We start from the raw sequence: 21,564 nt of genomic DNA, 5'->3' as shown, positions 1-21,564 counted from the left end.
CAGACACCCAGCACCTCTGAAAATGACACATGCTGCCCAAGTGAGCTCTTGCAAGCAATGCTGCAGGATACGTGACAGGCTCTCTGCGCGTACGCTAATGAAAGAGAACGGCACGATGTTTTCACTTTTGCAGCTGGTGACTTAATTAAGATTAAGTGATGTGGTGTTTTAGATGCTGGAGGCAAAGCAGGTGCTGCTGATGGTGCCACCAGATCAATGCAGAGTGACCCTTCATCCCCCGTATGCCAGGCACTTACCTCAGAAGAGATGCAGCAGGAAAGTACAGCAGTAACAACAAATGCAACCTCACGTGGCGAGGATCTGCACTCAGAGGAGCTAAAAGAGGATGCAGGTATTGGATATAACATGCTAAAGTGCTTCTGTTGAGCTGCCATGCAATGAGTCCAATGAATTGGTGCATCAGAGAGCCAGAGCTCTGTGTTCAGTTCAGTCCCCTCCAGACCAGGTTAGCAATCAATCAGTCCTGTAAGAATAGTGATTTTTGAGATGTCCATTTTACTGAGGGACACACAAAGCCAGGAGTATTGGGATGAGTTGTGCACACAAACCATGACACCATGCCATGTTGGTATTAGGAGAGTTCTTCCCTATACCAAGAATCTGACTGCATGTCAGGGGATGGGTAGCAGTAAAATGGCATGCGGACTGTAAGAGGCACCAGACCATCTTCCTTTAGACGCATGTCTGTGCATGAGCAGGCACGTGCATTTATATGGTCACCCCAGCTGGAATCAGGGGACAATATTTACAAGGTATTTCCATTACTACAACGAACAGGCCTGTATCAATAGCACAGATAAACACAAACTGAGTTCCCTCCATCTAAACACCGATATATTTTGACCCAGATCAGAATATAAACCTGGATTTGGACCTGGTTAAGTCTGCTTTGCATTGTTCTAGCAGTGTAGGTTGAATGTTGTTCTAGCATTGAAAAGCTGATGTAAAGCTTACCTACGTGGCTGGCTGAGGAAATCTTTTGGGTTAGGGGAATCTTTCATTGGCATAATTCTGCCTGAATTCTGACATTTCTTAAATGTCAAGTGTGTGACTTTGCCAACATAATGTTCTTTTTAACATAGTGTTTTATATATAGTTTCCTAGGCTTTTATAAGAAACAAAATGAAAAAAAAAAAACAAACAAACCAGAAATTTCATCCTGCAGAACCATAACAACTAGGGTGTCCAGATGTCCCGATTTTATAGGGACAGTCTCAATTTTTGGGACTTTTTCTTATATAGGCTCCTATTACCTCCACCTCCTGTCCTGATTTTTCACACTTGCTGCCTGGTCACCCTAATAACGACTCAGCAGGGTTAAAACCTTTAGAGCCACCACACAGACCTTGGCCACTTGAGCTAACAGAGTAACTGGTAGCAGTAGGTTGTCATCTCTATGTGGGTCAACCACCAGAAGGAGACGAGGTGCACATTTTGCCAGTGGATTGCAGTTAGTTGCTGACAGAAGAAGAATGTTGATATTCAGGAATCCCGTGTTCTATTCCCGATCCTGAGGGGAGTGGTTGTAGACCCTTCTGCCTTTGTCTCTTTCAGGCTGCCCGATTCCCAGTCTCCTGCCAAATCCTAGGCTCCTCAGCCCACTTCTCATACCAGGCCTCTCATTCCAGACCCTCACCCACTGCTTTCCTTGGCTCCTTGTCCCAGCCCCTCTCCTTTACCCCACTGCAGCTCTAAATACAACTCCATCCCCCTTACATCTCCCTGTTGATTTGATCAGAATTTGATTTATTTCTGTTGTCTAAGCATTGCTCTGAAGGGTTTTCCATTTCTGTCTTTTATACATTCCCAGCTCTCTCTTCCTCTCTGGTCTATTCTCCAGGATCACTGTTTTGCGTTTTTCATGACTATCAGATTGTTCCTCTGGTGCTTGTGGTAACTCCACTCCGCCACGAATTGTTTCCCCTCAGGTATTTCATCCCTTCTCCTACTTGCCCACAGCAGACAACAGATGACTTTTGTGCTATTGTATCAACCCATTTCTTTAAACCTAGCTTATCTTCTCTATTTCAACACGGTGTCTTATTTCATCATGAATGGTCCCAAAACAGATTTGTTATTCATGGGGCATCTAATATTTGTGCTTTCCCTCTTCTGTGTATCTTACAATGAAAACTAAACAAACAAAGACTCAAAACACTCTAGCCCTGCATATAGTCGGCTTACATTAACTCACGCTCTTATTGCTGTTTTCCCCCCCTCCTGTGGCCATTCCTACTGTGTTATTTTATCCACTGATGTGTCTTCTCTTGAATGAGAATGCACGCTTGGTAGGGTAGGGACTGTCCATTTCTCTGTGTTTGAACAGTGCCTAGTACAAAGGAGTCTCAGTCCTAATTGGGGTCCTCCAGGCACTACTGTGATTAATAATAAACTTCCTCTGTTAGACTATGGCGTGTCTATTCATCTGTTTCTCATCACTGTTTCCTTCACAATTGAAATCCCATTTGCAGAGTCCTAGTTTCTTGAATCGTTTCCATCTCATTTCTGAATTGTGGATGTCTCTATTAATTTCTTCCCAGATCTTCCCTATTTCCAGTGACCCTTACTAATGCCAGTTCTGTTCACCATCTCTCTGGCCTAACCTTTACTGTCGTCTGAATTTCTTTTTCTTCCCTTGGGGTATGTATCAGTTCTCCAGCCTCAACACACTGAAAGGTGGGATTTAATTTTCCCAAACAGCATACTTCCTATGCAGCAATACCCACTCTTGTTTGTTCTATGTCCTATTAGCTCCTCTTTACCAACCTCTGGCAAATCCTCCATTCTAGATCCTATCCTGTTTCCACTGAAGTTAGTGTATTGAAGAAAGCCTCCTGCATTGGCTTGAATTGGAGCGTTGGAAATTCAAGAAATAATATGGTTCACACCTGTCCATGTGTATATATTTCACCATTGTGTGTATTCAATTTTATGTTATTTAGATAAAGGTCTACTGTGTATATATATATATGTATATATAAAGGAGAACAGGCCAGCAACACAGGATTCCATTTAAAATTTTTAAACTTGTCTAATTTGCTGGAGTTCAGATGAAAAGTTAAACTCAAACAAACAAACAAACCAACCAAAAAAAAAAAGAAAGAAAGAAACCCAGACACACACACCCAAATAGCAAAACTTGGAATTTCCATGGTGTATTCTGAATGTTTCTGCGTTTCTAAACATGTGGTATTCAGACAGAAATGTGTTCTTCTGGTTTATCAGCGGACAGTTTTTCATGGCAGTATCACCCAAAGGTTCCCAGCCCAGTGGAAAACGGAAAAACTTTGGTTTTGAAAATTATATTCTGGGAATTTTGTCATGGTCTCAAGGCCAGAGCCCAGAATGAGGAATCTGGAGTTCTAGATTCTAGTCCCTCCTCTGCCACTGCCTTGCTTTGCAACATCATAGAATCAGAGAATTCAAGGTTGGAAGGGACCTTAGGAGGTCATCTAGTCCAACCCCCTGCTATCAGTATCCAACTAAATCATCCCAATATCCAACTAAATCATCCCAGCCAGGGCTTTGTCAAGCCTGACCTTAAAAACTTCTAAGGAAGAAGATTCTACCACCTCCCTAGGTAACCCATTCCAGTGCTTCACCACCCTCTTAGTGAAAAAGTTTTTTCCTAATATCCAACCTAAACCTCCCCCACTGCAACTTGAGACCATTACTCCTTGTTCTGTCATCTGCTAACACGGAGAACAGCCTAGATCCATACTCTTTTGAACCCCCTTTCAGGTAGTTGAAAGCAGCTATCAAATCCCCCCTCATTCTTCTCTTCTGCAAACTAAACAATCCCAGTTCCCTCAGCCTCTCCTCATAAGTCATGTGTTCCAGTCCCCTAATCAGTTTCGTTGCCTTCGGCTGGACGTTTTCCAATTTTTCCACATCCTTCTTGTAGTGTGGGGCCCAAACTGGACACAGTACTCCAGATGAGGCCTCACCAATGCCAAATAGAGGGGAATGATCATGTCCCTCGATCTGCTGGCAATGCTCCTACTTATACAGCCCAAAATGCCGTTAGCCTTCTTGGCAACAAGGGCACACTGTTGACTCATATCCAGCTTCTCATCCACTGTAACCCTTAGGTCCTTTTCTGCAGAACTGCTGCCTAGCCATTCAGTCCCTAGTCTGTAGCAGTGCATGGGATTTTTCCGTCCTAAGTGCAGAACTCTGCACTTGTCCTTGATGAACCTCATCAGATTTCTTTTGGCCCAGTCCTCTAATGTGTCTAGGTCCCTCTGTATCCTATCCCTACCCTCCAATGTATCTACCTCTCCCCGCAGCTTAGTGTCATCTGCAAACTTGCTGAGGGTGCAGTCCATGCCATCCTCCAGATCATTAATGAAGATATTGAACAAAACAGTTATGGACAGGACAGTTACGTCCTGCTATTGCTAAGCTGCTTGGTGCATAGTTCACACCTAAGCCCTGGCAGGATACTTGCACTAAGAGTTCCCCTGGTTATCTCATCCGCTGGGCCTCATCTGGAAGGTGTGCTCAGAGCACACCTAACCCACACAAAACATTGTACCCAATAGCTCAGTGGTTAGAACACTCACACAGGATGCAGGAAGCCCCAGTTCAAGTCACTGCTTCAAATAAGGCAGAGCGGAAATTTGAACCTACATCTTCCACATCTCAGAGGAATACTCTAACCACTAGTCTGTTGGCTATAAGGGGTGGGAGAGGGAATGACCACCACTGCTGTTTTTTGCAAAAAAATGTTGGACTTGTCTTAGGCACCTAACTCCAGGAGCGGGTTCACGACCGTGAATCCCGAGTGGAGTTTGGTGGTAACTACTTTTGGAAGGTGGGGCTAGTTTCAGCAGCTCCTTCCTCACCTTGCTGGCTTTCTGGGTCTCCCATAGTAGCACCTAACTCTCCCCATTTATTGTAGAGGGAGCATGGACACCTAACTTGGGACTGAGGATTCCACTAGGTGGCAGGGCGCCTGGAGTTAGGTCTTGCACTTCTGAGCCTCAGTCTTCTTTGTGGATCTAGCCCAATTGACTAGCAACACCCTCCCTGTTCTCCCTCTCACAGCTGCAGCATTCCTGGGTTCCCAGCATTGAAACTCTATTGTCTTGATCCATTGCATTTCCTGGTTCTTGACTAATACTCAGATTTTACCCCTTCAGGGATACCTAACATCACTCATGAGTGGCTTCCTTTTGCTCTACTCCAGGTGGCTTAAGTGGTCATCAAATAAAGGATTGTTCTGCTTTCACCTTAGCATTTGGCCCCTGCTGTATAAATAGCAAATGATCTTTGAGGGCAACCATCACAAAATATCAATTTAAAAAAAAGCAAACAAAAAAAAAATAGAGTGATTGCAATGACTTCCTTGAAAACTTAGGTGATTATTTCCCAATCAATCAACTCTGTTTGTCAACAAATTAAACGCTATTATCTTGCCAAGGCTATAGTGTCCGACTGCCTCACTGCTTTGGAGCCTTCTGGTTCCATTCTAAAAGCAAGGATGCAAATTGTTTGGACAGAGGCTGAGTGCTTCAGCACTTATTGACTTCCTTGGAATGGAGTGCACTCAACACCATTCAGGAGGCATTCCACAGCTTGTAGCGTCAGCCCCTTCGAGATGGCGAAGCTCATCCCATCTGCCCTATGTCCCAATGTCTATTCCCCGTTCTAGCATTGTTACTGTTATCCAAGGGAAGGTCTTCTTATATCAGGTTGTTTCAATCTTGGTTCCTAACATCATCCCCAAGAAAGCCCCCCGGCCTCAGATGGAATAGAGAGGAACCGGGCTGCAAGTTGAAGTCACATTTTAATAGGATTAAAATAAAAATTGCCAGGAAATCCTGCAGAGAGCAATCATAGAAAGATCTTTGAGGCTAAATTAAAAGTTAATCATTCCTTACCCTTCATTTGTGTTCCTAGCAAGGAAAAGTGCTCACATGGTAACTCTAAATCATTGCAGCTGGATTCTACAAGTTAATCAACTGCAGTTCTCAAAAGCCACTATACCCTGCTGTCCTCATTATAGAAAAGAACATAAGACATTATTTTGGGGAGGGAGGGAGGAAATGAGTAAAGGCCATTTGGCCCTTCAAGGCTCATCAGTTTCCTTAGGAACATAGTATCTAACTGTTTCTTCAGTTACTCCAGTGTGTTTTATTTTTACCGCAACACCCGTGGCTGGTAGGCTACTGCACACATTCATTATTTTCACCTTGGGAAAAAACATGCTGCTAGCTGTATGCCACGAATTCCATTTTCCTGAATCTTTCTGGGATGGCCCCTTGGTTTATTGTCATTGTCATCATTAATCTCATGTCTCATTAAGTCTACTGCTTCTGATCCTTTTCCTAGCCAAGAAACCTTCCGTGTCCACTGAAGAACTAGAAGATGCCCGCCTGCCAGTAACCGAAGAGACTCCACAAGCCTTACTTATTTCTGAATCCACAGATTCCCCACAGAAACCAATGGAAAGAAACCTAGCACAGCTCCCCAGCCCCCCTTCACTTCCACTTCCACCACCTAAGGCAATCTCCAAAATCAAGAGTGTAACAGGTTAGTCGTGTTGGTCAATAAAGTCTCTTTCATCCCATCGACATTGTCCTCTCCTTGTATATCATTTTGCTCCTATATATATATTTTGGGTCAGTTACTTAGTTGGTGTAAATCAATGTCATACCATTGATGTGAATGGAGCGTTAATGATTTACACCAGCTGAGGACCTTGACCCTGATCTAGAAGCACTAAGTCTTTGCATGTTGCACATATATCTTACCTGTCCTGATTTGTTTACTGCAGGAGGCTCCAGTAAGTCTACCTGCACTAATCCATGTAAAGCAGATGACACTGACAGCAACCATTTACCAAATCAGCAGCTTGTGTATGACTTGCCACAAGTCGCTAGGAAACACAAGGAAGGTTTAAGTGCTTTTTGCTATACAGAATCACAGTGTGATAACAGTACAGAAGCAGTGAACGCAGCTGTCAACTGCAGAGCTCAAGTCAATAGGTCCTTCAAAGCTTTCTGCCTGAAGGATTTGCTCATTAGGGTAGGTCTAAATTAGAGCTGTGCAAGCTCCTCTAATGACATATGAACAGTTCACCCAAACTTTCACAACCCACTCCTGCATCTCAGGTTTCACTCTGAATTTCAGATTCAAACACACTCAGCCTGGTTATCTAATGTGCCACCACAGTGATCTTACACTTTTCACCACTTCCAGCAGTGCAAAGGAGTTTAAAGTGAGTATAACAGTGATTTATTCCCACTGAAAGGCTCCTTTACACTGCCAGAGTACACCCATAATCAGGCATTTTAAACTGCTAACTGACAACCATTGTTCCTGCAATCATTTGCATTCCCAACTTACTGGTACAAAAAAAGAGGCCCCGTTTGCAAGGTCACCATGAAGCAGAAGATCATAGGGTGCTGCTCTAATGACTAAGACTGGTTGAAAGTTTTCTGTCTCAGCTGTTTTTCAATGGAAAATTGGGTTTTCACCAACATTATTTTTCTTGCTAAAAGTGTCTGCTTTTCATGGAAAACTTTTTTAAAAACAAAATATAATGGCCAAAACCAAAAAATTGTGTGTTTTCAGCTGAAAACTGAAATATTTCAATTCAAAATGGTGCTTCATGAGAGTTGCAGTTCGGATGCCTTTTGTTTCCATTCTTCTCTATGGGCCAGGCTCTCTGGCCAGACTACAGCTCCCATGATGCACCAAGACCCAGGACTACTATGACTCATTATCCTCTTCCCCTCATCACATGGGAGATATAGTCCTTCCTGAGAGCTCAACTCATACAGAAGAATGGGAGCATATGGCACCCAAAGTACAACTCCCATGAGGCACTTTGCAACACCATTTTGAATAGAAATGTTGTTGTTTGCCAAAAAATATTTCATTTTTAGGTGAAATATTTCCATTTTGATATTTCATTTTTGTCTAAATTTTCTTCGGGGAAAAGCTATTTTTCAGCCAGCTCTAATAATGGCACACCTTCAGTTCTGCTTCTGGGAGTGGGTGGAATTGAAAGCCCACATTGAACAAGTACCGTCAGTGGGGTGGAGGTGGGGAGAGGGGGAAGAGAGTGACATGAGAGAAAAAATAGAGGGGGTTGGAAAGCCCTTTATTTTATTTTTTCCCCTAACAGCGTTGGAGGTGCTGATGGTGGGGGGAGGAGAGGGGAATAAGCAAAGCACTAATTAATCGCAAAAGGGGGTGGGGAATGGCAAGATACAAGATACCATTTTGTAAGATTATTCCCTGAACAGCTCTCATTAGGACAAACGAAGTGCCATTAACAAAAAAAGTGCTCAACGTTAACTTCAGCGACATCCAGGCTGAACTGGCCCCAGTGGGGCTCCAGGATCAAGGTAGCATAAAGGTGACAGTACAGTCCACCAACCCCTCAGCAGCTTGGCTAGACCAGAGTATCCTTCCCTATTGCACAGAGATAGAGTATGAATTAGGAGGTGTTGTGTGGCCTTCAAGCTGTGATTCAGTGGAGAGTGGAATGATCATAAATATCCATTGTGTGTTTCCACGGTGGCACATAATCAAAATCTCCTTGAGCTCAGATATGTGTCTCCTGGTAGCTGAGGCTCTCTGCCCTCTGGGTATGGAGAGAGCATGCTGATCAGTTAAAAGGGAAGGAATTTAGATGCCACTGCTCTGTGGCAGTGTACTTTGCCTACTAGACAATCCAGTAGACGCTCCTATGCTTTAAAGTGTTCCAGGTTTGAGGAAGTAGATCACCTATGTGGATTTGATTCACTCTTTCAGCTGTAAGTATACATGCATACAGAGAGAAGAAGGATTGCCCTGTTGTTAGGGCATTGGCATGGGAGACATGGGTTTGATTCCCTGCTCTAACACAGACTTTGTGTGACCCTTCCCAAGTCACTTAGCCTCTTTGTGCCTCCATTTCCCATCTGTAAAATGTAGCACTGTCTTCCCTCAGCATGGGGAGGGAAGTGTTATGAGGATAAATACAATGAAGATTGTAAGGTGCTCATATATCAGTGCTAGAGACAGTATACATTTTGTCTCGTTAAATTACACACCGGGGCCTGATTTACAATCTGAGGTTTCCACTTGGGGGCGCACACACACACAAGCAAACATCTCTGTGAGCACTAGACCACCCCTAACAGCTGCACATGCACAGGTGTCGTGTTTTGAAGGTGCAACACGCGTTTCCTGGGTGCAAATGCTTGCACATGCCGGTACTGGAGTTTTAAAAGAGCACCGCATAATTTTTGTGCCTGCAAAGGGCAGGCCCATGAACATCCTTTTCCACATATGGACTCTGGGTAGAAACCCAACCCAAAATTTAGCTCAAAATGCCATAGAATTTCACCAGGTATCAGAGTTTTTGTATATTGTTATGTTGCATGTTAGTAACTAACCACATATTTCAAACAATCAGTTTCCACTAACTTATTCAGGATTTCATTTTACACTCTTGATTTTCTATCTAATACACCGGACCCTCACTAGAACGCGCATCTATATAGCACGAATTCACATCTAACGCGGTCGCGGCCATGGATCCCAAATTTAATTACTTTAATTGCAATTCATTTTAATGTGGTACCGCACATGGATCCCAAATCCTGCGTTCTAGCGAGGGTCCAGTGTAATCTGTACTATAATTCGATACTTTAGTAATTTTGTTTATTATTTTTAATTTGAAACTTGAAAAATATTTGATCCTTAAAAAAAAATAATCTACTCAAATATATGCCCACTGGACAAAATCCTGCCCTGGGTTACATCGTTGACTTTGTGGGTTGTGCCAGATTTTCACCAGTGTCCATGAGAGCAGGGTTTGGATACCTGTAAGGAGACCTATAGCACAATTGTCCTGGAAGGAAATATCTTGATAACCTGTGTTTATTATTATCCTTAAAGTGCTAGATCTCATTTTGAACATCTCCTGTTTTCTCTTGCAAGTTCCTGGGCTAACCAAGAGCCAACTCTTGAAATCCTTGCACAGAAATGTCAGGATACCACTGATAGCAGTGGGAGTTTTGGCTGGATAAGGGCAACAGAATTTACCTCACAGAAAATTAGAATGGTAAGGAGGGCCTGTAGAAAGACAAGGTTGGGAGGTAATATCTATTATTGGATCAGCTTCTGTGGGTGAAGGAGACAAGCTTTCAAGCTACACAGATCATACCTGAAGAAGAGCTCTGTGCAGTTTGGAGGGTCTCTCTTTCACCAGCAGAAGTTGGTCTCATAAAAGATATTACCTCACCCAGCTTGTGTCTCTAACATCCTGGAACCAACGTAGCTACCACTGCAATGAAAAAGGGTATGTGTCAGTTTAAATTCTTATTATCAACACTAGGTGGCAACGAGAGAAAAGGAATAGCCTTCTACACAATCCAACCAAAAAGATCTCCTGCACTGGTGTGTCTCCAGTGTAGAAAGTACCACAACCCCGTACAGATATGTGGCCAGCAAAGTGCAATGAAAAGAATAAGAGAACTGCAGAAGAGAAAAAGTGAAGCAACATCTCTCTCAAACAAGGCTATTACCCCAGCACCCCTCATGCAGTCTTAACCGGGGGGGGGGGGGGAGGGGAATATCAGAGGCACAGCAATAGAAGAGGCAGGTGTTTGTTGCACTGGGGCGATAGATATGAGTGATGGGATGGAATTGGAGAGGAGAACGTCAGGGACGGGCTGTTCAGAAAAGAGAACAATCACTTCAGCCCAGAATTTAAAAGGAGACCGGCTATAAAGATTTTAGTGTAAGATTTCCAAGCTGCATTAGGGGTTTGGATGCCCAATTCCCACTAAAAATCAATCCAAATCCCCTAAGTGGCTTCAAAAAAAGTTATCTCAGTTTTGGGTACAAAAAGCATCAGTTAAACATCCCCCCCACTCCTCTTCCCACTCCTTGGTACTCAACCCCACTTGGTTCTTACCTGAAATGCTTTTGGAACACATCAGCTCTGGCAAGTTTGGCTGAACTAGCTAATATCACCATATCTCACAAGCTCTGGTGTTTCCCTATATGGGGTGAGAGGCTGGGGTCCATTATGGGGTACGGGGAGAAGAGCAGAGAATGGATTTTGGCACATTTTGACCTCAGCGAAGACCAGATTGTGTAAATTTAAATCAATCATCTAGAGCTCAGCAGAGAAAGTGCAAGATTGGAAAGCCTGGCTGGTAGCCATCAGGGTTTATTAGGAATCAGGGAGAGGGGGTTTGGGAGTAGTGTTCCCTCTAATTTTTATGTCCAAGAGCGGAATGAATTTTGTTATGTGCACCAATATGGAGGTGGTGTGTGGCAGGGGTGGGACCAAGGGGTTCTGGGTGCGAGAGGGGGCTCAGGACTGGAGCAGAGGGTTGGGTGTAGGAGGTGAGGGCTCTGGCTGGGGGTGAAGGCTCTGGGGTGGTGCCAGGGATAAGGGGTTCGGGTTGCAGAAGGGGGTTCAGGGCTGGGGTGTGAGGACTCCGGCTGGGGATGTGAGCTCTGGGGTGGGGCCAGGAATTCAGGCTGCCCCGGGGCTGTGGCGGGGAGAGACGACTCTCCCCAACCCTCTTTTGCCGCAGCAGCTCGGGGCCGAGGGAGAGGCTCCTGGCCATGGCAGCTCCGGCTGTGGGAGGGGTGCCTCTCCGCCACCATGGCAACTCCTGTGGGGTTGGGCTGGGCCAGGCTGGACCGGGGTAGGGGCACTTCTCCCTGCCTGCGTGGCCCTTTATAGCCTACTGCATGGCCGCACAGCTTCGAGGGAACTTAGGTTGGGAGTCAGGCATGGATTGGTGAGTTTGGGCAGAAAGAAAGAAGAATCCAGTTGGGAGAGGGGAGATTATTCATTTTTCCAGGCTAAATCTTTGCAGCATCTGTCCTTTGGCTTCAGATTGTTTGAGTATATAAGTCTCACCGCACAAGCCACATTCCCACTTTGCAATGGCACAACAACGATACCATTTTTACCTGTCCAGCATGTAGAATCAACCTCAACCGAGGCTCAGTGTGACTTTTTATCACTTTATTTTCAGCAGCAGGATGTGAAGTAGATGAGCCAGCAGGGAAATCCCCTCCTTCCACTATCCTGAAGAATTATGTCATTGTTGGTTCCTCCCAAATCTCAGGACAAGCTGCCCTCTTCCATACACCAGGCCAGAAAGGTTCCGATCCCCATGTCAGAGGCCAGCTACCAACACCAACTGGTTCCCCTCATCCAGCTGCTGTCCACCTGCCTTTACCTCCCAGCAGAGTCATTGAGGAGCTCCACAGGGCTCTGGCCACTAAACATCGGCAGGATAGGTAAGTATAGCACATAGAGGCACAGTGAATACCAGGAAACAGTATCCTTTCAATGAAAGTATTTTTCATAATACAAATTCCCGGTCAGAAAATATTTTTGCCTGTCGTTAACACTCCACCCGTTTAGTCTGATTAAAATCAGGTTGGTTCTGTCTGGACACTGCTTGGTGGCTCTATTTCGGGCAGCGATCCCTGGTTAAAATGGACGTGTCAGCTGTTACTTTATAATACGCTACTTTTATGACAGGGAAGCTACTGCAACATGGAAATAAGAGATCAAAGAGGTGGAATCATTTGCTAATCCTCAGCCCCAGCCTAAGAGGTGGCTCACCACAGAAGCAGGATATCAAAATTTAGTAATTTAGATAGTGAAGTCCTCCTGAAAGAACTGCACCCTTTCAGACCACACACACACCACTTTCATCCTGTTGGAGAGGAACTGATGTGAGGTCAAATGTTCAAAACTGCACAACGACGCATGACTACTCTGCAGGCAAAATCCCAAGGTTGCATGCACAAACCAGGCAATTGCACCCGCAAATGGCCAGTTCTGATCACTGGTGTGCAAAATTACCAGATCTGAAAAATTACCTGATTTTGCTAGAAATAGCCATGGCCTTCTCTTGCCTCCTGAAGTTTTCCAGATCATAGCTTTGCTGTCAGCCCATGGCTTCTCTGAATTGTTCCTCTGCTGTGCTCCCCCCAAGTCCTCCTGATCTCTTCTGTCTGTCCCCTTTATTAATTGATGCTATAACTTTATAAGCATAAACAGATCTACCAATGAGATGATCCTCTTCCCAATTAAAGACCTGAACCAACACAAGGAAAGGGGTCGGTTTCCCCATCTGCAAAGTGAATTGAAGAATAACCTACCCCAGAAGATTAACTGGTTACTGCTTACTGTAGCCCTGTGAAGATGCTATACAAGTGCTCAGTATTATTACTTTAGTGACTCTTGGCTTCTATATGAGCATATACGGTGCCTTGTTTTGCAATACACATGGCTACATAGGAGTGTGTTGGGTACATTGTCTGGTTTTCATTAGAAACCCTCCACTGCAGCAGTAGAGAAAGACAAAGGTAATTCCTAAGCTATATGGTTGGTAACATTTCTCAATGCCACAACAATCTTTCTCACAGGAAATGGCCCTTTCCAGGCCCTGTTAAATCCTTGTCAGGATCACAAACTTTTAGAAGGGCAATTCTTCATACAATGCATGTTTTACATTAGAAGCACATGCTGTGTTCTTTCAAAAGGTCAGCATGGTACAGCACACAACTATAATAAAAAAACACATTAATTATTCCCCTCCTGTACCGTATTCTTGTGACACCGATTGAATAGTGGAATAGCCCCAGACATTCTCAGGCGATTCTGAGAATGTAGTCCAATGATGTCCCTTACATCACACTGAGGACATGATGCCTGTGTTCATCTAATGCAGGTTTTTACTATGGCTTTAAAATGGACCTGTCTGACAACCCAATTGTGTGCCTTCCATCCACAGCTTTCATGGCAGAGAAAGCAAAGGGTCTCCCAAAAAAAGAGTGGATGTCCGTCCATCCAGAACATCTAGCATTGAGGGCAACAAAGAAAAGGAGAATGCACTGAGCCACAGTAATGAGCCGGAGCACAAGCGGAACTCAGTCAAAGAGTCAGATGAAAACAAAGAAAACCTGATCATGAACTCAGAACTCAAGGACAACTTGGTTTTCTATCAGGATGAAGAGGTGTTGAATGACTCCATCATTTCTGGTAAGGAAAGTTAATTTAATATCCTTTTGAAAATATACCACTTCAGTAGACAGGAATGGTCCATGAAGTGGGCTGTAGCCCACGAAAGCTTATGCTCTAATAAATTTGTTAGTCTCTAAGGTGCCACAAGTCCTCCTGTCCTTCTTGCAGATACAGACTAACACGGCTGCTACTCTGAAACCTGTCAAAATACATCAGTGTACGAGTGTGAAAATGCACTGTTATGGCACATTTTTTGTGCATGGATTCTCAGTGAATAGATAGTGCTAAAGTTATGCCTGAACGATGCGGTTTGTGCTCATGTCTGTCTTGGTAACTACAGCACACCAAAAATGGCATTTAGAGTTACATAGATAATTAAAAAAAAAAAAAAGAAAAGGAGGACTTGTGGCACCTTAGAGACTAACAAATTTATTTGAGCATAAGCTTTCGTGAGCTACAGCTCACTTCATCGGATGCATACTGTGGAAAATACAGTGGGGAGATTTATATACACAGAGAACAAGAAACAATGGGTGTTACCATACACACTGTAATGAGAGTGATCAGGTAAGGAGAGCAGAGGGAAAAAGACCTTTTGTAGTGATAATCAAGGTGGGCCATTTCCAGCAGTTGACAAGAACGTCTGAGGAACAGCGGGAGGGGTGGGGGTGGGGGGAGAAATAAACATGGGGAAATAGTTTTACTTTGTGTAATGACCCATCCACTCCCAGTCTTTATTCAAGCCTAAATTAATTGCAAATTAATTCCAATTCAGCAGTCTCTCGTTGGAAACAACAGACTGGACTTCTACATAGAGTGCTTCTGCTGACATGCACGGGCTGAAATTGTGGAAAAGCAGCATCACTTGCCCCATAACCTCAGCCATGTAGAACACAATGCCATCCATAGCCTCAGAAACAACGCTGACATCATAATCAAAAAGGCTGACAAAGGAAGTGCTGTCATCATCATGAATAGGTCGGAATATGAACAAGAGGCTGCTAGGCAGCTCTCCAACACCACTTTCTACAAGCCATTACCCTCTGATCCCACTGAGGGTTACCAAAAGAAACTACAGCATTTGCTTAAGAAACTCCCTGAAAAAGCACAAGAACAAATCCGCACAGACACACCCCTGGAACTCCGACCAGGGGTATTCTATCTGCTACCCAAGATCCATAAACCTGGAAATCCTGGACGCCCCATCATCTCAGGCATTGGCACCCTGACAGCAGGATTGTTTGGCTATGTAGACTCCCTCCTCAGGCCCTATGCTACCAGCACTCCCAGCTATCTTTGAGACACCACTGACTTCCTGAGGAAAGTACAATCCATCGGTGATCTTCCAGAAAACACCATCCTAGCCACCATGGATGTAGAAGCCCTCTACACCAACATTCCACACAAAGATGGACTACAAGCTGTCAAGAACACTATCCCCGAGAATGTCACGGCAAACCTGGTGGCTGAACTTTGTCCTCACCCATAACTATTTCACATTTGAGGACAATGTATACCTTCAAATCAGCGGCACTGCTATGGGTACCCACATGGCCCCACAATATGCCAACATTTTTATGGCTGACTTGGAACAACGCTTCCTCAGCTCTTGTCCCCTAAAGCCCCTACTCTACTTGCACTACATTGATGACATCTTCGTCATCTGGACCCATGGAAGAGAAGCCCTTGAGGAATTCCACCATGATTTCAACAATTTCCATCCCACCATCAACCTCAGCCTGGACCAGTCCACACAAGAGATCCACTTCCTGGACACTACGGTGCTAATAAGCGATGGTCACATAAACACCACCCTATACCGGAAACCTACTGACTGCTATGCCTACCTACATGCCTCCAGCTTTCATGCAGACAACACCACATGATCCATTCTCTACAGCCAAGCTCTACGATACAACTGCATCTGCTCCAACCCCTCAGACAGAGACAAACACCTACAAGATCTCTATCAAGCATTCTTACAACTACAATACCCACCTGCTGAAGTGAAGAAACAGATTAACAGAGCCAGAAGAGTATCCAGAAGTTACCTACTACAGGACAGGCCCAACAAAGAAAATAACAGAACGCCACTAGCCATCACCTTCAGCCCCCAATTAAAACCTCTCCAATGCATCATCAAGGATCTACAACCTATCCTGAAGGACGACCCATCACTCTCACAGATCTTGGGAGACAGGCCAGTCCTTGCTTACAGACAGCCCGCAAACTTAAGCAACCACACACCACACAACAGAACCACTAACCCAGGAACCTATCCTTGCAACAAAGCCCATTGCCAACTGTGTCCGTATATCTATTCAGGGGACACCATCATAGGGCCTAATCACATCAGCCACACTATCAGAGGCTCGTTCACCTGCACATCTACCAATGTGATATATGCCATCATGTGCCAGCGATGCCCCTCTGCCATGTACATTGGTCAAACTGGACAGTCTCTACGTAAAAGAATAAATGGACACAAATCAGATGTCAAGAATTATAACATTCATAAACCAGTCAGAGAACACTTCAATCTCTTTGGTCACTCGATTACAGACCTAAAAGTGGCAATTCTTCATCAAAAAAAACTTCAAAAACAGACTCCAATGAGAGACTGCTGAATTGGAATTAATTTGCAAACTGGATACAATTAACTTAGGCTTGAATAAAGACTGGGAGTGGATGGGTCATTACACAAAGTAAAACTATTCCACTCCACCTCCACCCCCACCCCTCCTGCTGTTCCTCAGACGTTCTTGTCAACTGCTGGAAATGGCCCACCTTGATTATCACTACAAAAGGTCTTTTTCCCTCTGCTCTCCTTACCTGATCACTCTCGTTACAGTGTGTATGGTAACACCCATTGTTTCATGTTCTCTGTGTATATAAATCTCCCCACTGTATTTTCCACCGAATGCATCTGATGAAGTGAGCTGTAGCTCACGAAAGCTTATGCTCAAATAAATTTGTTTGTCTCTAGGGTGCCACAAGTCCTCCTTTTCTTTTTGCGAATACAGACTAACACGGCTGCTACTCTGAAACCTGTTATAGATAATTCAATAGGCTCTGTCCTTTCAGTTCTGCCCACACCACTTTGTACCATCTCACCTGAATGGCAGAGCTTCCAGAAGGGGCATCGCACCAGCAGTGAATGAGGATTTCAGAGAGACTGGTGCTGACATATCACTTTTGGAAATGCCCCATTCTGGAAAAAATGCAGTATAGGAGTATGCAGTATAGGAGGCTATTTGGCAATGAGTAGCCGACCTATCTTGGAGGGACATGTGTCCATAGGCTGTGATCTGAAGAACTGAACCCCAGCTCCCCTGAAGATGTATTAGTGAATCTCTGACAACTCAGTGAATTCATTCTACCCATCTTCCAAGTTGTGTCTGTACTGTATTACATTGTTGAACTCTCTACAGCTCTGGTATGCCTACAACACACAAAAATGTGTCTCCCTTTGGGAGGTTTTGGAAGGGGTAATTTATTTACTCCTTCATTTATGAAGTTAGGTCATAGATTAAATTTTCTCTTGGAAGCACTGCTCTGTGCTTATCTGAACCATATGACCTCTTAGCAAAATATTATGGGAACAATTATTATTATCCAGGCCAATTGTTTTATTGAGCTGAGCCACTGCGGCTCTCTGATGTTTGGAGAAATCATATTTCAATCAAGTTTGTATAGTATTGGCCAGTTCAGCAGGACCACATTCTATTTTAAATGAGTTTCAGTAGATTGGAACAGGACAGGCTTAGAGAGAGCCCACTGCAAAAGTAATCAGTGTAGCAGTGTAGTGTAGCAGATTGAGAAGGAATTTAAAAAGGAAATGTATCTAATGATAAGTATAGAACTCAGAGTCAGGATTATTGGGTTCTGATCCTAGCTCTGCTGCTGACTCTGGTATCTTATTGAAGTATTATTGTAGCCATGTTGGTCCCCGGATTTTAGAGAGACAAGATTGGTGAGGTAATATCTTTTGTTTTTTGATCTAATCAAAGATATTACCTCACCCACCTTGTCTCTGTTGTATCTTATGTTAGCAAGTAATAAAACACAAAGAGATAAGGTAGAAGAGAAAATAAAAGATAAATCTTTTGCAGGATTTCCCTGCATTTAAGTTAAAATTCTCTTTTTAAAAAAACAAACAAACAAATCTCCAGATAACATTTTTCCACATCTCCCAGGGAATATCTATTGTCCCTGATTATAAGAAGTTCGCTGAGTTTGGTGTAAATTCTTGTACATTACTTTGTCTAACACAGACCATGCAGTCCTCCTGTAACACAAATAAAAGTGTTTATTCTACCATTGAAGATGTGTGTCATATATTTATTTAATTAGACATTGCTAGTGTGTTCGTTTGCATCTTAGAATACAGGGCTATGGGCCAGATCCTCAGCTGGTGTGAAATGATGCAATCCCATTGACCTTAAAGCCTGACTCTTTACAAAGGGATCCAAGTCTTTAACTGTATAGAGAGAGATTTCAGCTAGTCCTGAATGACCTCATGAGATGGGGGAAAAGCACCAAAAGAGCCCTGATCCTACCTGTAAGGGAACAGCATCAGGATGGTGCGAGTTACAGCACTGCCCACAGTTGTATACACCCCAAAGATCATGGGAAGGGGTTATTGTTCTACTTTCTGCACCAGCTACCACATCAGCCACTGGTCGGGGGGAATGATACTGCACCTGCAGAATGGGTGTTAGATCTGCTCCCACTGCTGCCGGATGTAACTCTGCCTGTGCACATGGTGTGTAGATAGAATGCTCCACGTGGTGCCGTGGCCCTCTGCATCCACCCGCACCATGGCTGTGCTCAAAAAGCCATGACAGAGCCCAAAGGGTTTGGTTTAGTAACCAGAGCATGTCATGCAGGAGGCATGTTTCCAGTTTGGACACTTGTGTGACTTCAGGCAACTGACTTTGCCACTTTGGGCCTCATTTTACCAGGTTTAAAATAGTTAAACAAATACTTAACATTGCACATGTGTGCTGTGAGGATTCATTAATTTATATTTGCAAAGCACTTTGAGATTACTTTGAGTGAAAGAGTCAGTGTATTATTATAGTGTGTCTGCAGTCAGATTCCGGTTGGGGAGGGTTGGTTTGAGCACAGTTTCAGAAAGCTCTAATTTTGCAGCTGTCAGGGACTCATGGTGTGATTTTAGGCAAGTCACTCACCTGCTCTTCCTCAGTTTCCCTACCTGTATGCCAGGGATAATGCTGTTGACCCTCCTTTATAAAGCACTTGGAGATCAGCAAGTGAGTAGTGTCCTAAAAGAGACATCCTAAAGGTGAACCTATTATTTACAGGTAGCAGATTTACTGGGGCATGCCAACCTGTACAGCACCCTTTTACAAAACAGCCTTTATTCACACCTCTAATGCCAGACAAAAACGACCTAAAAATCTAACTTCAGTCTTCTTTAAAAGGACTGAAGGAGAGATCAAGTTTTAAAATAAACAGGCTCCCTTATGATTTTTACCGCTCACTATAAATTCAGTAGAATACTCCAAGACAAGTAGATACACAAATTTATCTGTACTTCTTGTGTAGCCAGACAGCAGTTCACCTTCTGTCTTAAGGGGACTATTCCACACTGACTGGGCACTCAAAACTCCCATCTAACTTAACTTCTGGGTAGGACATTAACTATACTTAATGAGTGTATTAACAAGCATGTCAAATGGAAGACATGGAAGGTAATTGTCCTGCTCTGCTGAGCATTGGTAAGACTTCAGCAAAAGTTTTCTGTCCAGTTTTGGGCACTGCACTTTAAGAAAAATATGGATAAAATGGAGAAAGTCCAGAAAAGAGCAATAAAAACGATAAAAGGTTTAGAAAATCTGACAGATGAGGAAAGATTACAGAAACAGGGCATGTTTAGTCTTGAGAAAAGAAGACTGAGGGAAGACCTGATAACAGTCTTCAAATATGTTAAGGGCTATTATAAATAGGATGGTGATCAATTGTTCTCCATGTTCACTAAAAGTAGGACAAAATGTATTGGCCTAAATCTACAGCAAGGGAGATTTAGGTTAGATATTGGGAAAACCTCTTTCACTGTATGAATTGTTCAGTCTGAGTCTGGTTGATGATCTAAAAACCTGACATAAACTTGATAACAAGGGGGCAAACCCAATTGTGAGTTTGAAAAACTGACACCTACCAATGCTCTTGGTTGGAGTTGGTGTGTGTGTGTGTGGGGGGGTATCATATCTGTTAAGCTTTTCACTTGTGGGTAGGTTCTTTTATTGGTATTTTTAAAATAGGTTTTATCTGTAATGCTTTTACCTTAAGAATAAATGTGCTTGCTTAGAAACAGATGTGTAGAAACTTGTACACTGCGGGCAATGGTCTGTGCATAGCCCTTGGAGAGAAAGCACAGCCCAGGTACAGGCCTTGAGGCAGATTGGTTGGCTGGAGATATTATAGCGTAAGGCAAGGAGCAGACTTAAAACCCCCAGCGGGACAAGGGCTCCTACCCAGATACAGGTGATGGCAGAAGACCTGAGACCTCACTGGGAACTCCTGGAGTGGACCTTGGAGAGGGGGTTACAGATCAGTTACCCTGAAACTGCAACACCTGTCACTAGAGGTTTTTAGGAATGAGTTGACAAACACCTGCCAGGGATGGTCTAGGTTTACTTGGTCCTGCCTCAGCTCAGGGGGATGGACTATACGACCTCTCAAGGTCCCTTCCAGTCCTACATTTCTATGACTTTATACAAGGAAGCTATGCGGTATAACGGCCACATGTTACAGTAAACTTGTTACAGGATTGCTCATTATAGAAAGAGATTCAGAAAAGAGAAGCTCTAACTCAAACCAATGAAATGGGTGAGCCAGACAGAGACTGCTGTGCTTTTCTTCTAGCAACTCAACCTCAAGCAACCTGGGGATTTCCCATCTATGACTCTCATTCTACATTTTACTGTCGGTTAAAAAAAAAAAAAGTACAGTGAAAGATGTTGGGTTTTCCACTCTGTAAGCCGTTTAAATTTAGAAACCTTATTACCATATACCTTCCAGTTAGCATTGCAAAATGGCTTAATCAGTGAAGGAGCCAATTTCAACCCTTCACTGAGCCCACTGAAGTCATGGAGTTACTCCAAAGATGCATTTGACCCCATAGCGTTCTCTCAGAGGGAAAGGTTATTTCAAATGCCGTTGGAGAGGACGGCCTCAGAAGAGAGGACAGCCAATACACTCAAGAGCAGCGAAATACTACTCAGAACAGTTGCTGCACTTTTCCTTATGGGAATTCCTCTTGTAAACATCACCAACAATATTTCAGGCCAGATTTTCCTGCATTTGCATGTTTTGCAGTTACCACAGTAGATCATGCGATTGTGAGAAATATGCATACCTCCCACTGCCAAAATATCTTAGCAAATTACCACCATTGCACACATCATTCTGAAAATCTGACCCTTTATTTCATTCCTTGAAGTCTCTCCATAGGGGAAACCCTGAATACAGGGTTGCAATTGTATGTACACCATGCCAAACAAAATTTT

At 43.7% G+C, this 21,564-nt stretch overlaps 1 protein-coding gene across 1 annotated transcript in view; it reads left to right on the top strand.

The window, feature by feature from the left end:
* PHACTR3 (phosphatase and actin regulator 3) overlaps positions 1-21,564 on the top strand; it is a 163,495-nt gene that overhangs the window by 92,566 nt on the left and 49,365 nt on the right. The window contains exons 4-7 of the mRNA XM_077832492.1: positions 173-352; positions 6,358-6,558; positions 12,024-12,291; positions 13,800-14,047. Coding sequence (XP_077688618.1) covers positions 173-352; positions 6,358-6,558; positions 12,024-12,291; positions 13,800-14,047 — 897 coding nt within the window. The remainder of the gene's footprint in view (positions 1-172; positions 353-6,357; positions 6,559-12,023; positions 12,292-13,799; positions 14,048-21,564) is intronic.

This window comes from Eretmochelys imbricata, chromosome 13 (assembly GCF_965152235.1).
Source record: "Eretmochelys imbricata isolate rEreImb1 chromosome 13, rEreImb1.hap1, whole genome shotgun sequence".
Lineage (NCBI taxonomy): Eukaryota > Metazoa > Chordata > Testudines > Cheloniidae > Eretmochelys > Eretmochelys imbricata.
The sequence above is the reverse complement of the archived record's forward strand: the minus strand, read 5'-3'. Positions and strand labels throughout refer to the sequence as shown.